General features: G+C 34.7%; 2 protein-coding genes across 4 annotated transcripts; one reads left to right on the top strand and one right to left on the bottom strand.

Annotated features, from left to right (window-relative positions):
* The first annotated feature begins 4,123 nt into the window (after positions 1-4,123).
* On the top strand, positions 4,124-4,864 carry LOC135145858 (dendritic arbor reduction protein 1-like). Its single transcript, XM_064078013.1, has 4 exons — positions 4,124-4,242; positions 4,373-4,513; positions 4,574-4,687; positions 4,737-4,864. The coding sequence occupies exons 1-4, from the start codon at positions 4,170-4,172 to the stop codon at positions 4,847-4,849; spliced, it is 441 nt and encodes a 146-aa protein (XP_063934083.1). The 5' UTR covers positions 4,124-4,169; the 3' UTR covers positions 4,850-4,864.
* Positions 4,865-5,105: 241 nt separating this feature from the next.
* On the bottom strand, positions 5,106-25,052 carry LOC135128427 (GRB10-interacting GYF protein 2). Of its 3 annotated transcripts, none has more exons than XM_064055337.1 (15): positions 24,968-25,052; positions 24,437-24,562; positions 23,733-24,384; positions 23,534-23,680; positions 12,848-13,056; positions 12,279-12,798; positions 12,139-12,225; positions 7,429-7,839; positions 7,078-7,377; positions 6,818-7,023; positions 6,373-6,709; positions 6,036-6,174; positions 5,746-5,985; positions 5,466-5,695; positions 5,106-5,412 (listed from the first exon to the last, which is right to left on the bottom strand). In XM_064055337.1, the coding sequence occupies exons 2-15, from the start codon at positions 24,559-24,561 to the stop codon at positions 5,287-5,289; spliced, it is 3,729 nt and encodes a 1,242-aa protein (XP_063911407.1). In that variant the 5' UTR covers position 24,562; positions 24,968-25,052; the 3' UTR covers positions 5,106-5,286. The 3 variants fall into 3 exon arrangements, with proteins under 3 accessions (XP_063911407.1, XP_063911421.1, XP_063911413.1); XM_064055351.1 differs by having other exon boundaries at positions 5,106-5,400; XM_064055343.1 differs by lacking the exon at positions 24,968-25,052 and adding an exon at positions 24,705-24,814.
* Positions 25,053-25,708: the final 656 nt, after the last annotated feature.

Below are 25,708 nucleotides of genomic sequence, written 5' to 3'. Positions count from 1 at the left end.
CATCCCTCATATACAGGACTTCACCTACAGACTCGAAGGTAAAAGTGTGTTCTCCACCATAGACCTAGTGCGCGCATACCATCAAATTCCCGTGGCTGAAGAAGACGTTCCTAAAACAGCCGTGTGCACTCCGTTCGGGCTCTTCGAGTTTACAGTTATGACGTTCGGACTACGTAATGCCGCACAGACTTTCCAAAGACACCTGAACTCTCTAATAAGTGACCTTGATTTCTGCTACGTGTATATAGACGACATCTTAGTGTTCTCCCGAGATGAAGCAGAGCACGTCGAACATCTAAAAATGTTATTTTCTAGGTTACGGGAGCATCACATAGTGATTAACCCGACCAAGTGCGTGTTTGGTGAAGCCGAAGTGAAATATTTAGGACATACGATTTCCGGGAGTGGAACCAAACCACTTGAGACGTCGGTCAGTGCAATCCGCGAATTCCCCAAACCAAAGACAGTTCAAGATCTGCGACGGTTCCTTGGCATGATCAACTTCTACCGACGTTTCATTCCCCACGCAGCCCAGACCCAAACACCACTTCACCAATATCTGAACAACGCGCGGAAGAATGACAAAACAATAGTCGAGTGGACAGAAGAAGCTGAAGCCGCTTTTGAAACGTGCAAGACAGAGTTAGCCAACGCCGCGCTTCTGGCACATCCCGCCGAAAATCTGCCGCTCAGAATTATCACCGATGCTTCTGATTACGCAATCGGGGGCGTACTAGAGCAGCACTCCAATGGGACCTGGCAACCTTTAGGTTTCTTCTCCAGAAAACTTAGCAAGGAGCAGCGCAACTACAGCGCATACGATCGTGAGCTGCTTGCAGTTTACGAAACCATAAAATTCTTCAGGCACATGGTGGAAGGCAGAGACTTTTGCATACTCACCGACCACAAACCCCTCATCTACGCGTTTCAGCAGAAAGCAGGCAAAGCATCCCCAAGACAAGTCAGGCAGCTAGATTTCATCGGCCAGTTTTCCACCAACATTATCCACATTTCAGGAGAACAAAACACAGTTGCAGACACACTTTCAAGGGTCAATGAAATCACAACTCCTACGTTCATTGACACCGACGACTTAGCCAAGGAACAAGAAAAAGACGCCGAACTAAAAGCACTTTTAAACTCTGATACAACAAGCCTGCGGTTAGAAAAACTCACCCCACAGGCCGGCCAGAAAGCTATCTGGTGTGACACGTCAACGGGGGTGGTTAGACCATACGTTCCACAAGATTCGAGAAAAGTAATTTTTGAAGGATTTCACAACCTCTCACACCCCAGCGGCCGAGCGACCAGTAAGCTCATCAAGAAGCGATTTGTGTGGCCATTTATGGAGAGTCACATAATGAAGTGGGCACGAAGCTGCATCCCTTGCCAGCGATCCAAAGTTGGCCGACACACCAAAGCCCCATTACAGCATTTCGATGACGTCACAGAACGGTTCCAACATGTGCACATCGATATAGTAGGTCCGCTACCTCCCTCTCAAAGCTACAGGTATTGCCTCACTATGTCTGACCGTTTCACCAGGTGGCCAGAGATCGCACCCATGACCGACATGACCGCAGAGACAGTCGCCAAGACATTCTACGAAAAATGGATTTCAAGATTCGGTTGCCCAAGACAAATTACAACCGACCAAGGGCGACAATTTGAAGCATCCACCATGAATGCCTTGGCGAAAATTTTGGGCATTCAGCGCTCTCGGACGACGCCATATAGGCCCCAGAGCAACGGCCTTATCGAGAGATGGCATCGAACCATGAAGGCAGCCATCATGTGCCATGAAGCAGAAAGTTGGCTAGACGTTCTACCTACAGTATTATTAGGGTTACGTACAGCCATCAAAGAAGACATCGGTCACTCACCAGCAGAGCTGACCTACGGAACGCAACTGAAAGTCCCAGGCGAATTCTTTTTCAGCAATATCGACAGATCCGTAGAACCCACTACCTTTGTAGAAAAACTACGGGACCACATGAGGAAACTTCGCCCAACTCCAGCGTCGCACCACATTAGGCAAAGCACCTTCGTCCACACAGAGCTCAGTAAATGTAGCCATGTTTTCCTAAGAGACGACACCGTGCGAAGACCGCTCCAACAGCCCTACACCGGTCCACACCTTGTTCTGTCTCGTACTGCTAAGACAATAAAGGTCAATGTAGGCGGTAGGGAAACAACAGTGAATATCGACAGAGTAAAACCCGCTTTTATTCTCCAAGAACCAGAACCACCACCGGCTCCATCCCCAGTACGAACACAGGAAGTTACTCAAACCACCAGGTCAGGCCGCAGGTCAACGCTCCCCGCACGTTTCAGAGAATGACAACTGACAGCCGTTTTGACAGCTGTCACCCGTTACTTGGGGGGGGGGTATGTGGCGTATGTGGCGTTGCTGTGATGTTAATGTAGGCAACACAACGCACACGTACTACTTCCTCTCGCCTACGAGTAGGCAACTCAATATGCTCACCGAACACCACTCGTGATTGGTTAGCCTGGCGCCGACGCAGAGACCAACTGGGGACACAAGGAGGCGCGAGTACGGCAAGTACTCTCTTCTGCCGCCGACATCGAAACGAAGAAGATGGGTACCGTCTCCTGTTCCACGTGTAAGATATCCGTTTGTAAATAAACTATAGAGAAACCCTACCTGGTGTTAGTCATTTCCACAACTTTATTTGGAGGTTTTTCTTCAATTTCGCTAAAGGAACTATTAGCTGGCCTTTTAGGAACTTTACGAATAATTAAGTTGTTCAAAAGGTCCACTTTATTTGGATGTTTTCTCTGAAAATTAAAATTTGGTCATCTATTTTGAGCTGATGGGACTTGACGTACCCTTACATCTGTTAAAAAGTTGGTGGTTGACCGTTTATAATCCCTGACTTCCGTGGCGAAACTGCCACTTCGATTTAATTTTGTCACCACTCACTTCAATTACATATTTAAAAAAAACGCTGATTTAAAGATAGGCGATAAAGTTTTCAACACGTTGAACTGAACAAGATTTTATAAAAAAAAATTAAACACGTAATCAAAAATGCTACTTCACGATTAGAAACTAAAATCATTAAGAAATAATTACTTTACATTTTACACTTTCTGGAAAATAATTATTTGTAATTGAAGCAGGTATAAAGGGATAGGGTGGTTTAACGTTATCGCAGGTTGGTATTTGGCCCAAGCTAGTTACTACTCTAGTAAATGACTTAAACCCAACAGGTTTCTTTGCATTATGATTTATAGCTTTATTCTAAAGTTTCTTATAATCTTAGGCGACTACACCTGATTCGGTAATCCAACCTAACAGTTGGGCGGAGTCGATGACAACAAAATTGTGAATTAAAAAAAGCCAATATCCCTCTTAATACTAGGAAAAGGTCCTTGTTACCTGTTACTTTTGGAACAACAAATTACCTGCTTCTTTTCTAAAACCCAATAAAATTTAGAAAAGACTGTTCAAGAATGTACCTAATTAAAATTGTAGTTAAGTTGTAGTTAAAAATTTATCAAAAATGTAGTTGAAATACATTTCAACTACAAGAACGAAATACAAATAATTGGTAAAGATGTTTCTAAAATTATCTGTCTAACAAAATCTCCAACAGACTGACAAGAATACAAACACAAATGTGGAAAACTATCATTTTTGTATTTTAAACACTGCAACACTCCATTATGAGCTTGTGTTTTGGTAAATTAAATATTTTAAATTGAATGAAAAAAAAACACTATGATCATAAATCCAAACCTGAAACTAATTTCAGTGCAAGTTGATTTAGCCAGATTTAGCAGTCTTACACTTTACACAATATTACACTTTAATACAAAATTAATAATTAACACAACAATTATTGCATTATCAAGATGTCATTGATGGAAAAATAACTAGTAAAACCACGCAGTTAAGGTACGCATATTATCTACATTACTTTAGAAACAATATGGTAATTAGACCACATTAGCGATAAAAATTCAGCAAATTGATACTGGAAAGTCACCGTTTCAAATTGTTGCACCATTTGTCAAAGAACTGGAGGAGTTTATCAACAAAATATCTGCATATTTAAGTAAATATTTCAAGAAAAAAAGTTTCAAATTCCAACATTTTCGTTATAAGTAACGTACGCTGAAATGCTTCCAGTAAATGTAAAATGAAGTCTCAACAAGTTGTCCTAGTTTTGATTGTGGTTATCAATTCGCTGTGTTTGGCAGACGATAATCAAAGTATGTATTAAAACTTTATTTGGTATCAAAATTTAATTTTACAACGACAGATCACTCTAAAAATCATTAACCTTCACAAATTACCACCCGCTGTTAAAGAGTTGTTCATATTATTTCTTTTATTTATTAGATAATGGCCCCTTACCTATATGGCCTCCTGATCTAAGTTCATACGTGCAATATTGGCAACAATTTCAAAATTTTATTTTAAATAATAATATCATACGTCCATGGTCTACGGGTCTGCTCCCGACAAACGACAACAGTTCGGGTAAATTACCAACCATTCTATTTCCAAAAAAAAAAAAAACAAAAACAAAATGTTTCGTAGCTTGTAGTTCCCCTTCAGTAACCAACTCATCAACTAATAACACCGTTCCTGAAAGTACTACCCAAGGACGTTCCAAAGTGAAGGTCCATCCAGCCGCCAGACATTCTCATAAAGGTGACAATAACAACACACCCTGACTATTTAAAATAATTCAAGTTTGCAGATGTTAAAACCAAACATTCCCATGGCAAAAAACATTCAGGTGAAAAACATCACTTACACGAAAAGCACCACCAGCACGAGAAGCATAAGCTGAAAAACTACCACGAAAATTAAAATTATAATTTTTGAGAGATATATAACACTAGTATTTCTTGCCTTTGTTTAAGCAATAAATTATTAAATACATATATAACAAAAGAATTTGTGGATGATTTTACCCCCTTATTTTTAAAAATACACCTCGCAAGTCCTAGGTGAATGTGATAAACGCGAGGTTTTGAGGTTAAATCTACTACACTTACCTGAAACGCTGTACAACCTGTTACACACAAGTCGGAAGAAACACCGTTACGTCACAAATAAAAAGGCCTTGTTTATGTAAAACTAATATTTAACAGTAAATTTGTTAAAAACAAGAAGAGAATGTATTACAACACATAAATAAGCAAAAGAAACTTAGACTTGTCTTAAAACTTAATTCATATGTATATAATATATTTTATATAAAGGTACAATAACAGTTTGGTGATCTTTGAAACAGAAACAAAATTTTACGAGTTATCACCATAATCTCTATCACCCACATTGATTCGGTCTGGAGCTGAAGTAACGTTAAACCCCAGGATTCGAGAATCGACTTTTAACATCTTTGACTTTTTGTTTTTCTTATTTTTACCCTAGAGATAAAAACGATTAATTTCTTAACAAAAATTTGAACGGGAAAAGGTACCTTGACTTCTTGGAATTCAGTGCTATGTTGCGACGACGGCGTAATTGCTGGTGCTGGCGAACACATATCGTCTTTGTGAGCATTGTTCTTAGGCTTGCAGGAGCGTCTTTTTTCCAAAAAATTAGACGCGAATTGTTGCGTTGCAGGACTTTCACCTAAATATTCCTTACAGTAGTCTCTTACATCATAAGCTGATTCGATATCACGTAGAAAAGTTACAAATGTAGGAACTTAAAACGGCGGAATTAGTTGAAAACAATAAAAACGGTTTCATACTCACTATCTACATCAGCCGAAATATTAGATAAAGTCTTGTAGCACCAATCAGTAAATTCGTCCTTACTTTGATTATTATTGTTATTATTGACAGATTTTGGTGACTCCTCTTTTTTAGCTTTATTCTTAGATTGCTTTTGTTGTTGCTGCTTAGTAGTAGTCATGGCACTAGTTGAATTACTTTTAGATACTGTGGACGGTTTATTAGAGGATTTTGACGGGACTTCGTCCCAGAAACCTCCAGCTGGACACTCAAATAAGTAACGAAACTTACAGGATTAACGAAAGACTTACTGGAATTAGAAGTCCACTGAGAAGTTGAGGAAGCGTTTGCCCAGGTCAAACTTTGACCATTCCAAATATTTCCGGCATTAGAAACAGAAGAAACTTCTTTTTCTTTTAACTGCGCAGCCATTTTGGCTTCAGCCGATAACTGTCATAAAACAGCTTAGTATTAGATAATAAATAACGAACAATTTATTTTATAAATTTAAAGCCGATGTCAATTTCAACTAAACGGGTTGTTATTGTTTCAGATGGTTTACTGCCAGTTTATAGACGGTATTTAATTATCACGAAACGATAGAAAAAATTGTGCATGCACTTGGCTACGAACTTGGTTGAATTATACCTTTGCCATTCTCTCCTGCTCTTCCGCTTGAATTTCGGCGAAAGATTTAACTTTTCGCGGTTCCACAGGCTTCTTAGCCCAATTCAACTGCAGGCCTCCGGATTTCTCCAGCTGCTGCTGTTGTTGTTGTTCCTGTAGCTGTTGCTTCTGAATCTGTAACGCAGTCTCCTGTGCCCTCTTCTCTTTTTCGGCTTTTTGAATATCGGTTAAATTTAATCCAGGAGTGAAGTTGGACTGACTCCAAGGAGCGCTTTTAGCAGCACCTCGAGCTGCCTGCGTCTGAGCTAATCGCACAGCTTCCGCTTGCTTCTTTTCTTCCCGCTCCTTCATTTCCCGTCTAAAATACAACATTCCACATCTCAATACTGAAAATTAATAAATCCAAAAACATTATGTTATAAAGTGCCCAGCTATATCAACACCAGGGAGAATCTAGTAAAGTCACCTGTTCTTCTCTTCCTCTAGCTTCTTCACTTCTTCAGACTTTTTCCTAGCTTCCTCTTCGGCCTTCCGCTGCTCTTTAAGTCTTCTTCTCTCTTCCAACTCGCGCAGTCTTTTCTCCTCTGCTTCTTTCTTCGCTTTCTCTAGTTCCTTCCGGATCTTCTCTTCTTCTTTCTTTTTCTTTTCTTCGGCGGCTTTCTTTTCGGCTTCCTGTTCATAATCACTCTCAATATATAAACCTAGCCTACTTGGTCATTCTCTTACCTGCTTCTTCTGTTCTTGCTTTCTCCTTTCTTCCGCTTCCTTCTTCGCCTGTTTCTCTTCTTGTTCTTTTCGTTTCTTTATTTCTTTCTGCGTCATTTCTTCTTTCGGTCGTTCTTTTTCTTTGTCTTGTTGAATTATTTTTTCTGTCGGAGCTGGCGGAACTTCAGACGGTAGAGAAGTTGCAGGTGTTTGGATATCCCACATCGAGAGAGGCGTCTCCGACTGTTGTGGCCACTGCGTCGGAGGAGTCACTGCTGGCGGTACGTTGAACTGATTTTGTTTCTGCCAGAGATTATCCAACTAAAACGTTTTAAGTTTTATAAATCGTTCGCCGGACCAGTGACCACTCACGGGTAGTTGTCTTTGCTGTTGAAACTGTTTCAAAAAGTTCGTTATTGGATCGTTGTCCTGACCTGGTTGTTGTAACTGGTCTATAGAACCGTGAGGTGTTGGTCGGTTTACGTTTACTGAGCCTGGTAAACCACTTGGCAAACTGGAGTGGATACCAGGCAGTGATGATATTCCGCTAGGGGCGATGGGGGGTGTTTGTAGACTAGGTAAAGTACTACCCAGGCCATCGGGAGGTAGTGATGATGAAAGGTTTGTGGGAACTCCACCTGGTAAGTGATTATGGAGACCGGAACTCGGCATTCTATTTTGTAAAGAATGCATATTCCCCATTTGAACTAGGAGAGGATCGAGCTGATTAGGCACACTACTACTAGGTTTGTCCACTAGGACTGAGCCAGGAAGTTTATTACTCTGAAACAGAGACCAAGAATGTTCGCTAAAAATACACAAACGGTGGAAACAGAAGTAGTGTTTCAGAGTGACTTTTGTAGTTTCCTCTGCTTTTTTTCTTTGGTTTATTTAATACAAAAATTGTATAAAAATTATGTGACTCACACGAGAATGTTTATCACGTGGCATTCTTGAATTTATCGAAATTATTCCCTGTTGTCGATGTTAAATATTTTCAGTATATATCACAAACAACAATTAAAAACTATTGGCGCTTATCTCTTTTTTACAATAATTTTTTCTACGATACCTACTTTCATAGATAATTACTTGCTGCTATTTTAATTGCTTGTAAAGTGCATGGTCACAGTCAATATTCTGAGTCACCAGAGATTTTTTTTTAAACCAACACAATACATGCATTTTTAAATTACATATTCATTTTATATTATACTTTTTTCGATATTATTCACATTTTTCAAATACAAATAAATAAAACAATAAAAGTTGTGTACAATAGCAAGTGTATTTTAGACATCAAAAAATTATCACCATTGAAATTTCATTTCTTTTGTCTGGTGTGTTACAGTGTACCTTATAAAACTGAGATAACCATTTATTTCTTTACTGGAACCATTTGACAATATATTTTGATGATAATTTTTTTCAATACCAATATCATCCCTGATTTAAAAAAATTAACAATAAAAAAGTACCAAATATTTTTCATTGTGGGGATGGGTGAGGTAAATAAACGTTTGAGAACATAACTAATAAAATTGGATTACTAACTCAAAACATTATTATCTCTACAACACCGCAAAATTTCAACAAATGTTGACTCATTTCGAACTAAATCAAACTATAAATTAGCTTCTAATGTATACCCTCCCTACGGCTCCGCCACCTCTTCTTCGATCGACCAATTTTTTGATATCACAATTTTTCGTTTTTCCTTTCTCTGCGATTTTACAATTTTTTGATATCGCCATTTTTCGTTTTTACTTTTTCAATTTTTCGACTTCCAAATTTGTCAGTTTTTCATTAACGATTTTGCAGTTTCTCAATTTTAAATTTTACGATTTTTCAATTTTTCGTTTCCTCAATTTTTCAAGTTCTTGATTTTTATTTTTCATTTTCCCGATTCTTTCATTTTCATTTTCTCGATTTTATATCACAAATTTTCGCTTTTTCATTTCTTTTAATTGTATCAATATTTCTTTTGATTTTATAATTTCTCGTTTATTCAATTCTTCAAATTTTCAATCTTTGATTTTTCAATTCCTGGATTTTTCAATTTTTAAATTTTTCAATTTTGCAATTTTTGGATTTCTCAATTATCCGATTTTCTGATTTCTTTAACTTTCTACTGAAAAAATTGAAGAAACAAAAATTGAAAAACGGAAAGATTAAAAACTGAGAAACTTAAAAATCGAAAAAACGAAATTTTATCAAATCGAGTTATTAATTTTTTGACAAAATTTCGATTTTTCAATTTTTGTTTCTTAAATTTTTCAAGTTCTTGATTAAATTGTAGGAGTACTTATTAGTAGGCTAATAATAATAATTGATACGAGGAAAAGTTCATTTAAGTTAATGTTTATGATGAATATTAATTATTGGTTTTATACTTTCTCAATTTATCGTTTTTGACTTTCCAATTTTACAATTTTGCAATTTTTCCATTGTTTTGATTCGAAAAGTTTAATAATCGAAAACTGAACCATCGGAAAATTAAAAATAAAAAATTAAAAATTCGGAAAAAATGAAAAACCGAAAAAACGAAAAATTGCAAATCGTAAAACTGAAGAAACAAAAAACTGAAACATTGAAACAACTTAAAATTGAAATATTTAAAAAATAAAAAAAAAACTAGAAAGAACGAATCGAAAATTAGAAGATCGAAAAATTGGGAAACCGAAAAATTTTAGAATCTTCAAAAGTAAAAGTTGGAAAACTATAACACTGAAAGATGAAAAAATAGAAAAATCGAATAAATGAAAAATAGAAAAATTCTAAATGTAAAAATTTTAATAATTATAATGATAATTATTATTAGACACATTTAAAATGAAAACTAAAAAAATTGCAAATCAAAAACTGATGAAACGAAAAATTGAAAAATTGAGGAACTGAAAAATCTAAAACTGAAAAACCAAAAGATTAAAAAATTTAAAAGTTGCAAAAAAAATTCAAATCGAAAAATTGAAAAAAAAATAAAATAAAATAGCAGATTGAAAAAGTAAAGAAATTAAAAATTGGAAACTCGTGGAATTGCAAATCGCAAAATTACAAAATCTAAAAATTGAAACATCCAAATTTTGGAAAGTCAAAAAATCAAAAAAATTTAAATGAAAACAAAAAAAAAATGAAAAACTGAAAAGTTGCACATCGAAAAATTGAAAAAAACTAAAAATTTTAAAAATTGAAACCAAAAAAACAAAAAATTATAAAAACGGAACATAGAAAAAATAAAGAAAACAAAAAACCGAAACGAAACATTGCAAAATCGAAAAAGTGGAAAATCGAAAAACTGCAAATCGAAGAACTGAAGAAACAAAAAACTGAAACATTGAAAAAACTAAAAATCGGGAAATTTAACAATTAAAAAAAAAATTGTGAATCGAAAAACTGGAAAGAACGAATCGAAAATTGGAAAATCCAAAAATTGCAAAAACCGAAAAATTATACAATCGTCAAAATTATAAAGTGGGAAAACTATAACACTGAAAGATGGAAAATTTGAACAATCGAATAAATGAAAAATTTTAAAATCCAATAAGTGAAAAATGGAAAAATTTAAAAATCCTAAAATTGAAAATGTAAAAATTTTAACAATTATAATCATTTACAATGAAAACTAAAAAAATTGCAAATTAAAAAATTTAAAAGTTGGAAAAAAAAAATTTCAAACCGAAAAATTAAAAAAAGATAGAAAATAAAAAACCGAAACGAAAAATTGCAAATTGAAAAATTGAAGAAATGAAAAACAGGAAAATCTACAAATTAAAAATTGAAAACTCGTGGTATTGCAATCACAAAATCACAAAATCTAAAAATTGAAAGATCCAAAAATTGAAAAGCTGAAAAATTTAAAATTTTCAAATTAAAACTCGAAGATTAGCATATCGTAAAACTTAAGAAACAAAAAAAAAATGAAAAACTGAAAAACTGCAAATCGAAAAACTGAAGAAACGAAAAATTTTAAAAATTGAAATTGACAAAACAAAAATTATAAAATCGGAACATTGAAAAATCGAATAATTGATAAAATATTTAAAATATTTTTTAATATAAATATATTTTAATAAAGAAAAAAAAAAATCGAAACGAAAAAGTGGAAAATCGAAGAACTGAAGAAACAAAAAACTGAAACATTGAAAAACTAAAAATCGAGAAATTTAAGTAAAAAAAATAGTGAATCGAAAAACTGTAAAGAAGAACGAATCGTAAATTGGAAAATCCAAAAATCATAAAATCGAAAAATTATAGAATCGTCAATATTATAAAGTCGGAAAACTATAACACTGAAAGACAGAAAAATTGAAAAATCGAATAAATGAAAAAGTTTTAAAATCCAGTAATTGAAAAACGGAAAAATAAAATCCTAAAATTGAAAATGTAAAAAAATTGCAAATCAAAAACTGATGAATCGAAAAATTGAAAAATCGAGGAACTGAAAAATCTAAAATTGAAAAAATGAAAAATTGGAAAATCTAAAAACTAATGAAAAATTGGAAAATTGCAAATCGAAAAATTGAAAAAACAAAAAATTATAAAATCTAAAATCTGAAAAACTCAAAAATTGAAGAATTAAAAAATTCAAAAGTCAAAAAAGCTGCCAAAGTGTTATTTTTACAGCACTGGTTTTTACTTTATAGAAGTTACTAGAAAACAAAAATCGTAAAATTTGTTTAAAATTTTCCAAAGCAGGACTGATTGGCCTGCACTTCAGGGGCGAGGGAAGTTCTGTCGAAATAACTTTCGACCAAATTTTTTTTTAAATATACATTTTCAAAAATTTTTAGAGTATGTTGAAATTTTTCGGTGATTACGTGTTTGAATTGAATCGAGTTTGAAAACCAAGTTAGCCGTTTTTACGGTTATTTTGGTGACCTTATTATGAATAAATAAAAATAAGGTGTGCGAGAACGTGTTAACAAATGTGTTTATTCCACTAACGAAACCTAGAACTAAAACTCATTACTCGAGTATTTAATTAAAATGAAATTATGCATGCGTGCCACAACAAATAATTTAAAATTAACGTCAATTGAACCGCGTTGGATATTTCGTGATTCTAGGAAAAAAAATACATACTTGTTGCATCTGATTAATCATGTACATTAACGGATTTGAAGGAGTGGTCTGTTGCATAAACTGAAGATCTGGAGGTATTTGTTGTTGCTGCAAAAATAAACAAAAATAAAACCCCATTCACAAAAACCCTCTCCTCCTACCTGTTGTTGCAACAATAACCTTTGTGCGGCCATTTCCTGCTGCTGCAACGTGAGAGCACTCCAAGGTTCGGCTAGATTTCGCAAGGAAACTTGCTGTTTAAAAGCTAACTGTGACAAAAATTGATATGGCAACACATCATCAGGCAACTTAGCAGGCTCGTTCTTTAACACCGGGAACCTTATGTTCGATAAAAACGGATTTTCGCCGCCACACAAATTAATTAATTCGCCTAACAGAAAATACCTTTCGTCGCATTCTCGCATCACGTTTAACTGATTACTAAAATAACCCGCTTTGTACCACTCGGCCATTTCGACGTTTGCGAAGGGCCCTTGTCTGGTGCCCTGCGGGTCTTGGTAATACCACTTGTCCTGGGACGGTGGCACTAGATTAGGTGGTGGTTGTACGCCCCCCACGTCAAAGTTTGGCGTTTGCGAACTTTTGGGAGTTTCTTCGTCCACGACCAACTTCAACACAAGATCTTCCTGCAGACGATCGAAGTCTTCGTCAGATTTGTCTCTGTAAGACAATTTGTATTTACCGCGTAAAGAGGTTTTTTTTCACTTACATGTTTGGCGTCATTGGTTCTAGAGGGGGGCCGTTGCTACTCGGTTTTTCTAAGAGTTGAGGTCTTAATTCCTCGGAAGATCTGTCGTCTTTATCGTCTATTCTTCTATCCGATTTCTGAAGTGAAGGAGGTTTGGTTTTGTCTTTCTCTGGAGAGCTGCTTTCCTTGGGTTTGGCATCATCTTGTTTCGTATCTTGGTCACTGGGATCCTGTACACGGTGTTTTTTTATTAAACAATACACGCTAAGAGTTAAAAAATTATTAGAATATTGGCCATTTAGACACGCTTAGAATTAATTTCGTTTTACAATTTTACAAGTCATAAATAGCAGATATAAATAGTTGACACAAACATCGGAAGTGACACATTTTATGTAACATAGCGTAGAAGTTCTTTCTTGCTAATGAAATTTGTGCAAAAAATATCACTGCTTAGAAAAGTTAAGATACTTACTTTTAAAATTTACTTACGTTATAATTGTAAAAAAAAATCATACTATTCTGCATAAAAGTCGTCGTTTCAAATTTGACAGTAATATTTCGCGTCAAAAACGACAACACGAGCGTCAGTTGAGTTTTCTTTTTTTTTTTTTTTCTTACAATTAAAAGACGATTTTTGTAAAAAATCCAATAATGTAGTTGTAAAATTTGAAGCCAAGTTTTTGTCTAAAAAAAAAGGAACGTCACTTTTTTTAGTTCATTTAAACTTCGAAGAGGAAAAAATTCGATTTGAAAAAACAAAAAATCGCACAATGGAATTTTATTGTATCTACTTTCTAGGATTCCTGTTTTCCATATGAAAAATACATCTATTAATTTTTCAGAGCTTCTAAAAAGGCTGTTTTATTAAAATTCTCTTAGCTACAAAAATACAATCATGGTTTAAGAATTCACGAGAAAATTGAGAAAGAAATCCAATCCCTACCAGTACTTGTTAAGATAAGATTGATTTTGGTAAATGACATATCCTCTAAGAAAAAAAAAGGTGGTAAGATAGGACTGAACAACTTTAAGAGTAGTCACTGGAACGAAGAAGGGGGGGGGGGTAGGCGTACTTCTTGCTCATAAAACTAGAAAAAACTAAATTTAGCCCCGCCCTCCTCCTTTCTCCATTTTATGACTTAATTTTATTTGGTGTAAAATGGAAATTTAAAAATAACAGTATTGTATTCCCAAAATTTTCTGGAAAAATGGAGTCCCTGATTTAATCAATAAAATAAATTGACTCATTCATTATTTATTTTTAGCCACTTGTATAAGCAAATCTAAAAAATATTAATGCGACAAATCACAAGTAAAAAATCATCGTATTTTGCACATCTTAGGTAAAATTTATTCGGCAAAATTTTGAGCTGACGTCAACAATTTTTTAAAGGTGATAAGCAAATATATTTTGATTAAAAATTTATCATGCTTACCATAACATCCGCAAGATTTCAAAGCATTCGGTTTTGCAGATTCAAAACTAAATTGCAAAATATTTTTCTCACAAAAATCTAGACGTCTCGGGTAAAAACTCAACACGGAGTCATAAACTACATGTGTACCCACTTACTATGTACATTTTTGAAGTGACAAAATTTGGTTGGCGTTTTCCCATCTATGTCATACTCATAATGTCGAAGTTTGTATAAATGAATAAGACCAGCGAACAGTAAGATAAATGTATATTGCTAGTGACAAGTGTTATGATAAATAAGAATGATAAGGATAGAATATTATGTGACCGTGCGGTCGAGATAGTTGAATGTTAGTTCCGAATTGAGAATTGAGAATTGAATGTGTATGTATGAGTTAAGAATTAAGAATGAATGCTACCCTGTGTTCCAAGGTGGGGGTGGCTCTGGCTCCCACCCTTACGGGTGGGGAGGGGTGAAACAGGTCCCCGCCAGAGGCTCTAACATACCCCCCGCCTTGAAACAATTACATTGTTTTAAGACCAAAAATAAAATATATGGAATATTAGAATGAAAACATTATTTAGTAATGATAAATACAGATGAAATTACATGAATTGGGTGGACATTGTTACAGAAAGCAATGAACCTGAAGAAATGCATTAAACTTAAAAAAAAAGATATCTAAGACAAATTACATTGGTACAATATCAGCGAATACACATTATTTACAATATACCTAAAAATAAATTTACAACAATTATAATGTACCAAATCAATGAATAATACGACGAGTAAATAATATGGCGAATGAATATAACAATGGTACAAATATGAATACATAGAACATAGTAAAATAAATCAACAATGAGATGTATATAACAAATTGACAAGATGTATGCAATATGGTTAAATATAATTATAATGCATGCGATTGCGAAATTATCTTTGTCACTTCACCGACACTACACACACCACCACTTCCTTTCCAAAATGATGTTGGAGGGCCGCGTCCTAACCGCCACTGTAGACGCGGAAAATTCTCCTCCTTCACGAGGACCCATCTTGCCATTCCTGGAACGTTGGAAGATGGCCTTTGCGACCCTAACCTGCCTTTCAGTGTGGTCAAATATTCGAGGTACCACGACTTCCAGAAGTGTTGATGGTAGGCGTGGATGAGGTGCCAAGGGATGGCCTGTTGATGGGAACGACGGCGTGGTCTTTTCCTGAGGGACCAGTTGATGGCTGGCCGAAAGAGGCATTGGTCAGGTATAAATGCGACCAAATTATTGCGGTCGCTGGACAGCGGCTTCGAAAGGCGCGAATTCAGGACGGCTTTAACTCTGACAATGAGCGCATACACGCCCTCGCCCTCAAGATGGTTTTTATCAGTAATTTCGTTATACTTCCGGCTATTCATATTTAAACTCTTTGAACTAAGATTTGAACGGTCAACAACCTCGCAAAGTTTAGTGGCAGAAATGTGAAGATTTAAAACACAATTGTGTGACAGGTAAACGGAATTATTTGTGGAATTTTCGTTAAGTACCTTCAGCCGCACAAGGTCTAGGTACTTCCTTTGAGAGACAATAAAACCCTCGTTACGTTTATGATCACGTTCCTCTGCTAACAATAACAGTTGGAGAGCCAGTTCTCGGGAATTTCCTAATTTAGGTAGATTTTCGAAATAAGGGACTGTGGAACGCCCCAACTTCCTCTCGACTGATAATAGCCACTTTGGGTGCATTTGTGCAAAATTCTCTAACCGCGGCTGATTTTCCGAAAAGGGGTGTTTGACCATGAAATAGCCATCGGGTGAATGGCCTGTGGTAGTATACTGAAAAGGGGTTGCACAAAGATCGCTTTTAAACCCTTTGCTTAATGACCTGCTTCCGGTTTTGACGGTTTCAGCTTCCCAGAACCGAGAAATAATTTGGGCTGAACTAATTTTGTGATGATGGGAAGTATTATTTTTTAAATATGCAAAACTGCCGCTAAGAATCAACCCCAGCGCGGTATTTTGACGCACCGGTGGGTTTTTACTGGAATGACTTTTTATTTTGGGTTTAGCATTTTCGGAATGTTTTTTCTTGTCGAGTATTGCTACGTTTGACGTGTTGTCTTTAATATTTGAGTCTACGGATTCACATAAATATTGCGACCTAATTTTAAATTGGTTACAGACTAACAATGAGTCACAGTTTTTCGAATTAACTGGAGGACTTTTTACTTTGTCTAGTGCGGTAGATGACTCTGCATTAGACGTTTTATCTGAATTAATTAGAGATATGCCCTCGGACTTGTAACAATCATTAACAGGATGATTTTTATCTTCATTGGGTGTTGAATTTGGAAATGTGGAACAATTCGATATTATAATAGAAGTTTGTGAATCAATGGAATTCGGAGGGGATTTTTTACCAATAGTGAACCTCAATTCACGTAGAGCATTGAAATGGGTTTTGTGAATTTTGATGGGTTCTCCATTTCTTAATTTGTGTACCTTTAAAGGCTTTAAATTTTGACAAGTTTTTTCCAGATCCGTGGTTGGTACGTTAGTATTTATCTTACATGAATTCGAGAAAGTACACAATGGATTAGTTTTTTCAATGAGAACATTATATAATTGGGATATTTTTTGAATATAATTTAGCACGTCTCTGATATTATAAATTATAGGTTTGATCGTTTCCGTGTCACTCGTGTCATTCGGGACTACCATTGTTTCGGATTTTTGCTGAACTACAAGCATTTGTAATTCTGAATAAATTCGCTGTACGTCTTCATATCGACGCTTTAAGTGGCTTCTTTTTTGATGATTTGCAACATTTGATATAAAATTAGAATGTGAATCTATTTCGCTGAGAAGAATTGAAAATTTAACAAAAGTATTGTCTTGGATTACTACCATCTTGAGTACGAGAATAAATGTATTACACCAACCAAACAGAATTAAAGCTTACCTGGAATCCTGGATTCCTGGATAGAATTATCTTGGCTGACGCTGAATGATACTTGAGGATTTTGCACAGCACTCGCGGTCGTCACCGATAGTTGAACACTGCGCGGGTGATTTCTGGGTGATGTTTTGATAACTACTTTGCTGAATTCCAGCCGATGAATGATATGTTGAGAATTACACTTATCACTACCACTGTTATTCTGTCGCTAATCCGGCTCGAAGGACCATGTCGAAGTTTGTATAAATGAATAAGACCAGCGAACAGTAAGATAAATGTATATTGCTAGTGACAAGTGTTATGATAAATAAGAATGATAAGGATAGAATATTATGTGACCGTGCGGTCGAGATAGTTGAATGTTAGTTCCGAATTGAGAATTGAGAATTGAATGTGTATGTATGAGTTAAGAATTAAGAATGAATGCTACCCTGTGTTCCAAGGTGGGGGTGGCTCTGGCTCCCACCCTTACGGGTGGGGAGGGGTGAAACAGGTCCCCGCCAGAGGCTCTAACACATAATATAAATACAAAATTTGACAACAATCGGCCCGTACTTTAGGAAATTATCTGTCTAATAAAAATCTGGGACGACAGACAGACGGACAGACGGACAGACAGACAGACATACACACGTAAAAGTAGAGAGTCGGCCGACGGACTCGATTCGCTTACGTTTGGGAAGTAAAAAACACAAAATTAATAATCTACTTTAATTCGCTATAATCGCACTGCTAAAATTGCTGCATTTTATTAATCTCTTTACAACTGATTTGTTTACCATTTCGATGAGCACATATTTTCCCTGACCCAGACAGAACACGATATATTATTACGATTTTTTGTTGTTTTTTCGACGTAGATCAACAACTTCAAATATCAAATGAGACCCACATGTCTGTCATAAAGTTCATACATTTATTTATTATTTCACATGTGTCATGCACGAATGTTGTCATACATTTCTAAAATAGATAACGAAACATCAAAACATGAAACACCGTGAAATTATTACGTAAAAACCAATTTGCAGTCAATTTCTTTGTATTGTGTTTTGCTTTTAAGCGAGGTCGGTTCATACATTTTTTTAGATATCCTGTGTAAGCCATTCTAAATAAGGAGTCTTTTATGTAGTTTCCGACATAACTATCGAAATTTATTTATATCTTTTAGGACAACCTGTTTACGCAAAGTTAAAAATAGGGATGGATTGTTCAACCACAGATAAAGGAGCATATCACGCTGCTCAATACGTGTCAGATTTGTTTAAATATATCCAAAGATGATGTCATCCATTGTTTAAACAAATAAATTTTGGGCCAACACTTTAGAATCTTTAAGATAAATTTAACATTCACTTAAAATGCCAAAATACCAAAGTAGTAGATCCGTTAGTTAAATATCGAATAACCGTAGAATGAGACATTCATTAAAATGATTATTGCTATGCTTCTTCTAGCTTTGGCTCGGAAAATAAAAAGGACATCTGTAATGGAGTTTTTAGGTTTGTTAAGGGGAAAATATTACATTTTTCATGTTTTCTAGATGTTGCATGAAAAAGCAGTGGTTGGAAGTAATTCAATTCCTTTTCAAGTAATAAGCAATTGCAACGAATTACTTTTTGAGTAATTCAGTCACTTTACAAATACTCAAAAATATTATTTTGGTTTCTCAAAAATATTATTTTGGTTTTCTCTACGAATCGTTTACCTGACATCCTGGGATTATTATACCTGGTTCGTCCCCACAAAGAGAAGATTAACCTAGTAGGGAGTTAAAATCTAAAACGAGTTTAGCACAGAATTTGTTAAGAAAACAGGTAACCATTATATACATAAGCTCTTCATCATTTTAAGGGTGAGCTCAAGCATATTCCAGCATAGAGAAATACATATAAATTTCGGTCCAAGTTTTTGGTAAAAGTATACGTCCGATTGTAATAAACTTCACACCGTTGAAATGAGCGTAAAAAACCCTACCCAAACTACTTTTCCGTTTTTTAAATTTTGTTGTTAAAAAAAACTACAACGCGTTAAAATTGTGATGAGTATGAGATTATCTGGTTTTCGCTATTTATGGATCAATTTTAAATTTTCAAAAAGGTACATTAGTAGAAATTGTATTAAAAAATCCATTGCGCTTTACAGAAATAAAATATCTTAATAAATAATTGAGTGAACAGGGGCAGAATATTTAAAATTTGTGGTCAAACAAACTTTAGCCAACAACGTGTTCAGACTTTTTGACATAAACATAATTTAAATTTCATAAAATAATATACTCCCACACTTATTATACAGAATATAGAATGTCACGCCCTTCTATATTTAATAATATAAAAATAGTAATTCTGATAACAGATCCTCTCCCAAAATAATATTCACAGCGTTTTGCTCCACTGCAGCTAAATTACTATTTTGAAGAGATAAAATCAATCAGTATCATTTTCTTTTAACAGAAATGCATGCTTATTACCTCAACGTGATAATAAGTCAAATTCCTTCCAAGTATAAATATATACGAACGGCAATGAGTTGATTTAAACATTGTATTATAAAGACTTTTTTTTCACAATTTAGTGATGTTTTAATAAGTTAATTAAGTTAGAATAGCAATTCTGTTTGACGAAGTGACTGATGAAGGGAGTCAATAACTCGAAATCGGTCCCACACATAAATAAATAATATGTACAAAAGTAATAAAATTTGGTGGGTGCTGAAAAAAAGGGGAAAAACTTAAGCTAAAAAATTAAAGCAGAATCCACCAAATATGAGACAAAATTATAAATATAAACAATCAAGTTACGAATAATTTTTCAAAAAAGCAGGATTTGTTGCACTGTACTTCCGGGACGAAGGAAGTTCTATGCTTCCTTATATTTACTTTAACATTACATGCATATTTTTATATTAACTTATAGTTCTCATAAAAAAATAAAATTCGCAAAATCAAATTTTACAATTTGTCGGAAAAGCTGGATGTACTTCAGAGGCCAGGAAAGTTCTGTCGAAATAACCTTGGACGATTTTTTTTATTTTAATTTAAAATCTACGTCAGTTATCTTGAAGTTATTAATAATTATAATCTTATCTAAAACAAGGACTTCTACGATTATATAAAAAATATGCACGCATAAGCAACAAAAAATTCACCAACTGCATGCCAAGAAAATATTGAAGAAATCGGTAGCTTGAAAATATATACAGGGTGTTTCTTTTATTTGACACAACCCCTGTAACTTTTTTATTCTTAAAGATAAACCTGTAATTCTTTGAGCAAATGTATCATTTTAAAAGATCTATGTGATGGCAACCTCACATTTACATTATTACTTCCGGTAGAACCGGAAATGACATCATCTTTATTTTTTATGGAACCCTAGGTATATTTTTTCATAAATGGAAAGACTGATTTTTTCTAAAAATCACAGGCAACCAATATTTCTAAAATCAATACTTAAAAAGTTATTAAATAAAATACACGAAAAATTCATATTAATTGATGACAATCTAGTAGCTTGAAAAATTGATACTCATGTCATTTATTCACATAGATGATCTTTTAAAATGATACAAATTTGGTCAAAGAACTATATCGCACTGTGAGAGCAATACTCACGTAACTCAAAACCAGCGTGTTTTGAGTAATGATGCTTTAAAATTCCCAAGTGTTTATATATTATTTGTATCTTAAATACCAAAGGCTTCGAAATACATTATAGTCGTATTGTCAATCTATTATTAATCGTGTTTTTATTCCTTTAGAGTAGACCCTTCTACTCGTTATAGAAAACAAGAAATTTTGACTTACGTGACTATTGCACTGCTACACCATATCAAATATTTTGGCTTGCGTGTTAATAAATTTAAGACAAGAGCAAACTAGCAACACATTGTAATGAAAAAAATATAACAAAACACAAAACGATCACAGTATTAATTCATTCAACATCTACATTGACCGGCAAAAAAAACCGGCCACCCTGAAAAATTTCACAAAACCACTTTAAAACTTAATTTAACTAGTGATCGTTATTTTATTAAAGAATCATTCACTATTGACACATGATGTACAAATTAGCACAAAAAAAAAGATAATTAAACGCAGAATTAAATTTAATTTAACAAAATAACAGAAACAGACCAAGTACGATATTTTCTTAAAAAAAAACAATAAAGGAGGCTGTTGTTGTAAATAGTGTTTTTCATCATTTGATTATAAGTTTGGCAATTAATAAACGTTTTCACGCGAAAATAATTCCGTTAACTCTTACAGACGTCTTTCAAAGTGTCTCTCTGTTTCTGTTATTTTGTTAAATTAAATTTAATTCTGCGTTTAATTGGCTTCTTTTGTTTGCTAATTTATACCTTATATGTCAATAGTGAATGGTTCTTTAATAAAATAACGATCACTAGTTAAATTAATAATTTTTAAAGCTTCGTTCTGCGAAATTTTTCAGGGTGGCCGGTTTTTTTTTGCCGGTCAGTGTACTATGGCTGAATTGTTATAAAATGTGTTATAATTTTATTTAATTCGTTTTTTTATACATAATTGATTCAGTCCATCGTATTTTTTTACGTATTGCTAAAGGACTTTCATAAATATTGTTTAATCATTTTCATTTAAGTCTGATGCCGCCTTTGTCGTAATGTTCGGGCATTTATTGACTATTATTTGCTGATATACTTCCTTTCTATACGAAGTTACAAAACTCCATCGCAATTTTTGACAAATTTTAAATTTTTTAATTGGCTCTAATAAACTTTCCTACCTTTCCTATTCAAAGAAAAATTGATTTCCATGTTTTTGGTCAATTCTTAACTATATCAGAAGACATTGTGCATTTGTTGTGTCCAATTTGTACCTAAATTAGTAGGAGTATCAGATTATCAACATCGACTGAAATCTCATGGCTTCATAGCTTATGTGCATTTCACTTAGTTTTGAGATACGGCAGTCTTGCATTAAGTGCACAGGTAATGTTCGGAAATGCAATACAAACATTTTGATGAATTTGAGCATTACGCAACTATTAAAAACCGTTTATACTTACATATATTAAAATTACATTAACTTTTTTATGCATTAATGATAAATTTAAGAATTCGGCAAATTTTGACTTACGTGAGTATTGCTCTCACAGTGCGATGTTTATTTTTTTAAATAAAAAAATTTCGGGGGTTGTATCAAATAAAAGAAACACGTGGTATACATATGTTATAGAAAAAACTTGAAAATAAATTGGAATAAATCTCATAAAAACAGATTAAACAGTCCTATTTTATTTTTAATCGATTTTATCCAACTGATTTACGAAAAGTTCCAGAAAAATTGAAAAATACGTAAATTGGACAACTGAAAAATCGGAATATCGAAATCTTGCGAAAGTGTGAATTAAAAGCATTGAACCACTGAAAAATCGAAAAGCTGAATAGAAAATTTTAAGAAGCGAAAAGTGGGAAAACCAAAAAATCTAAAACCACAAAAAATGAAGAACTGAATGAAATATGTAATATAAAAATCGGGATCTCGAAAAATCGAAACATTGAAAAGTTGCGAAATCAAGGAGTGGGAAAATCTATATATCGAGAAATTGAGAAATCGGAAATTTGGGAACGCCAAAAATTGAAAGATGGAAAAACCGAAAAATTGAAGTATTGAAGAATCAAAAAACTGAAATAACGAAAATTTGAAAATCTCACTAGAAAAGAATCAAATGAAATAACTTTTACAAATAAATATACTAAAGTATGACAGTCACAGTATGTGTTAAAAAGTAGGTCATTTAAAAAATAAGTTTATGTTAACAGACTTAACAAATAATAGATAATAACCTTTTTAGGTCAGTTTAATCCCCAAAGCCCTCCTAAAGAAATTAAATTTATTTAAAAGTCTATGACGTAAACGACAACGGCCAATCGCGCCATTGGCAGCTGATGTGTGTATTAATTTAAAAATATCAATTATAAAAAGAATAAAAATTTGCCAATTCTGCCTGTATTAGAAATCTAAAAATACAGGTTTGAGTCACAACGTCGACGCCATTTATGCGTCATATTTGTAATGTACTAAATTAAGCTTTCCCTTTCAAGCTAAAAGCAATAGCGTTTACAGAATTTGAATATCTCTATCATTTCTCAAGATATAAAGCCCCAAAGTTTTACTGGGACACCTGTAAATACAAACAGTCATTTCTACTAGCAGTTTATTGCTGCAAATAGTGAAAATCAAGAAAATCTTAAGCATTTTTTCAAGAACCAACATCAACTCTTTTAAATAATATTGCATTGTTAATTATCGACATTAAGATACACGAAAAAATCTAACTCACCTCTAAATACTTTTCACTGTCGTCAGACTTTATCAGGGAGGTAGTAGATTTGGAAGAAGACAGACCTAAATGACCCATCTTATTGGGAATATGTTGCTGAGACGTACTCTTCTGCAATATATCCCTCTTACTATCTTTTTTACCATCCTGTAAAGAAACCCAGAAATCACCCAAACCAAAATCATAAATTTCGATCTACCTGTTCGTCGTCGGACCCGTGAAACGCCCCCCTTTCATCGAACGTCCCCCCACCTTCAGTGGGATTCTCCGTGGCCCACTCCGGCAAATGGTCTTCATTGTCCCAGGACCTCCTCAGAGGTCCCCCGCGACTGTTCTCGTGCCACGAGGGCCGACTTCCTCTCTCTGGTGGCCCGTTCCTCTCCTCCGAATCCCCGTCTCCTCTCCAGCTCGCCGAGCGACCCCACTTCTCGTGCAACGACCTACTCGAACTGATGTTTCGCCACCCCTCATCCTCTTCGCTGCTATTTCGGACGCGCCGCCAATTATCGGTGACGCTCGACCTTGACGAGAACTCCTTGCGGGGGCTCCAGTCGGGCTGCTCGCCGTTACCCCAGCCGCTGTCGTACGCGGAGGCGGCGCGGCCGTACGCTTGGTAGCCCCCTCTGCCGCGACTAATCCGACCCCCTCGTTCCAGCGACCCTCCTCGGCCTCGAGGCGCCCCACCTATGGATGTGGGGCGCGTCTGCCAGCCCCTCTGCTCCTCCTCCGTGTTGGGGAGAAGAGCCAGAGGCACTAGGGTTTGTTCGGAATATAGTGTTTTGAAAGTGAGGAGAGACGACGGGGGTTTCACGAGTTTGTCAAACAATGCCAACATTTCTTCTCTGCCATACCTGGTGCAAAAGTCCCGTTCGGTGAACCATATGGGTGAGGTTTGGGGCTTACCTATACTCTGCTAACTGATACCGCGAACCACTAGCGGTTCCTCCACCAGCCGAACTGGTGGTGGTGCCTTCAGGGCGAAGGTTACGAATCCACGCTGGACCAAAATTCATTGAGGAATCGGTCATACTGCAAAAAAAACACGGGTTGGAAAGTCGCATGATAAACAGATAACGTAATCAAGGTAAATTCAGGAAGCGTGAAGATTTCATAACTAAATACAAAGCCATATTTTAGAATAAAATGGAGGTGACTATTTATAGCAAAATACCAGATCACGGCAAATCAATGTCGCTGAGAATATAGCAACGAACTAGACGTTCACACTCTTCGTTTAACCATCAACTTAATAACTGTATTCGGAAAGCATGAACTCGACACTACAGCCCCAGGCTAGGTCTAGCTGGCACTTGAAAGTGACAATATAGTCGGGTTAATGCATGGTTTTCCGATGAAAAAATTTACTTTCTGTGATCAAGGCTACATCCGTTTTAAATATTTTTACACTTCTTTAGCCAATAAGACATCTGTTACCTGATTATAACGTTTTACACTTGATAATATGCAATCAACATAAATGGCTGAAGCAAAATTGTAGGTTAACGCGCATGTGCTCAATTGTCAAACAATTGAAAACAAAAAATACCCTAGATTTCAAATTTTTTACGACATTTTTTTTATAGCGGAAAAATTTTAAATCGAAATTTATTTTTTTAAATAAAATTATATAACTGAATTTTTCTTTTAATAAATTATCACTTAATTATTATACAACTATGTATTCCAATTATTACTCTTGTTGCGATTTGAAACTATACCATTAGCACGAAAGTGACAATCCTACGATTAAAAATAATAATCGTTGTAAAACATTTAAAAAGAATTATTTAAAATTTACTCCAAATGTCATTAAAATGACTAAACTTAATAAAAACAAATTATCTAAACACTTATGGACGAAATCTCAAAAATATTAAAAATTTACAAATTTCGAATACTTCTTATTTCTCGAAGAAATCGCTATCAAAATCGCACCACTAGATAAACAACGTATAAAATATTAACACTGTTGTTGTTGTTATTGTTAATATTATTATATTATCATCATGTTGAAAAAATGAGTTAGCGTAATTGCAAAATCCATATTTGTTTAAAAAACATTACCAATTTGATAGACCTTTAATTTTCTGGTTGTGAAAAGAAAACTATTTACAGTAGGTAAAAAAAACAGGACAAAATGCAAGCGCCGCCCACCCGCCCTATCTCAACTGTGAT

The sequence above is a fragment of the Zophobas morio genome, unplaced genomic scaffold (genome assembly GCF_036711695.1).
Source record: "Zophobas morio isolate AGI-343-1 ecotype UQ-CSIRO unplaced genomic scaffold, CSIRO_AGI_Zmor_V1 ptg000002l, whole genome shotgun sequence".
NCBI classification, from domain to species: domain Eukaryota; kingdom Metazoa; phylum Arthropoda; class Insecta; order Coleoptera; family Tenebrionidae; genus Zophobas; species Zophobas morio.
The sequence above is the reverse complement of the archived record's forward strand: the minus strand, read 5'-3'. Positions and strand labels throughout refer to the sequence as shown.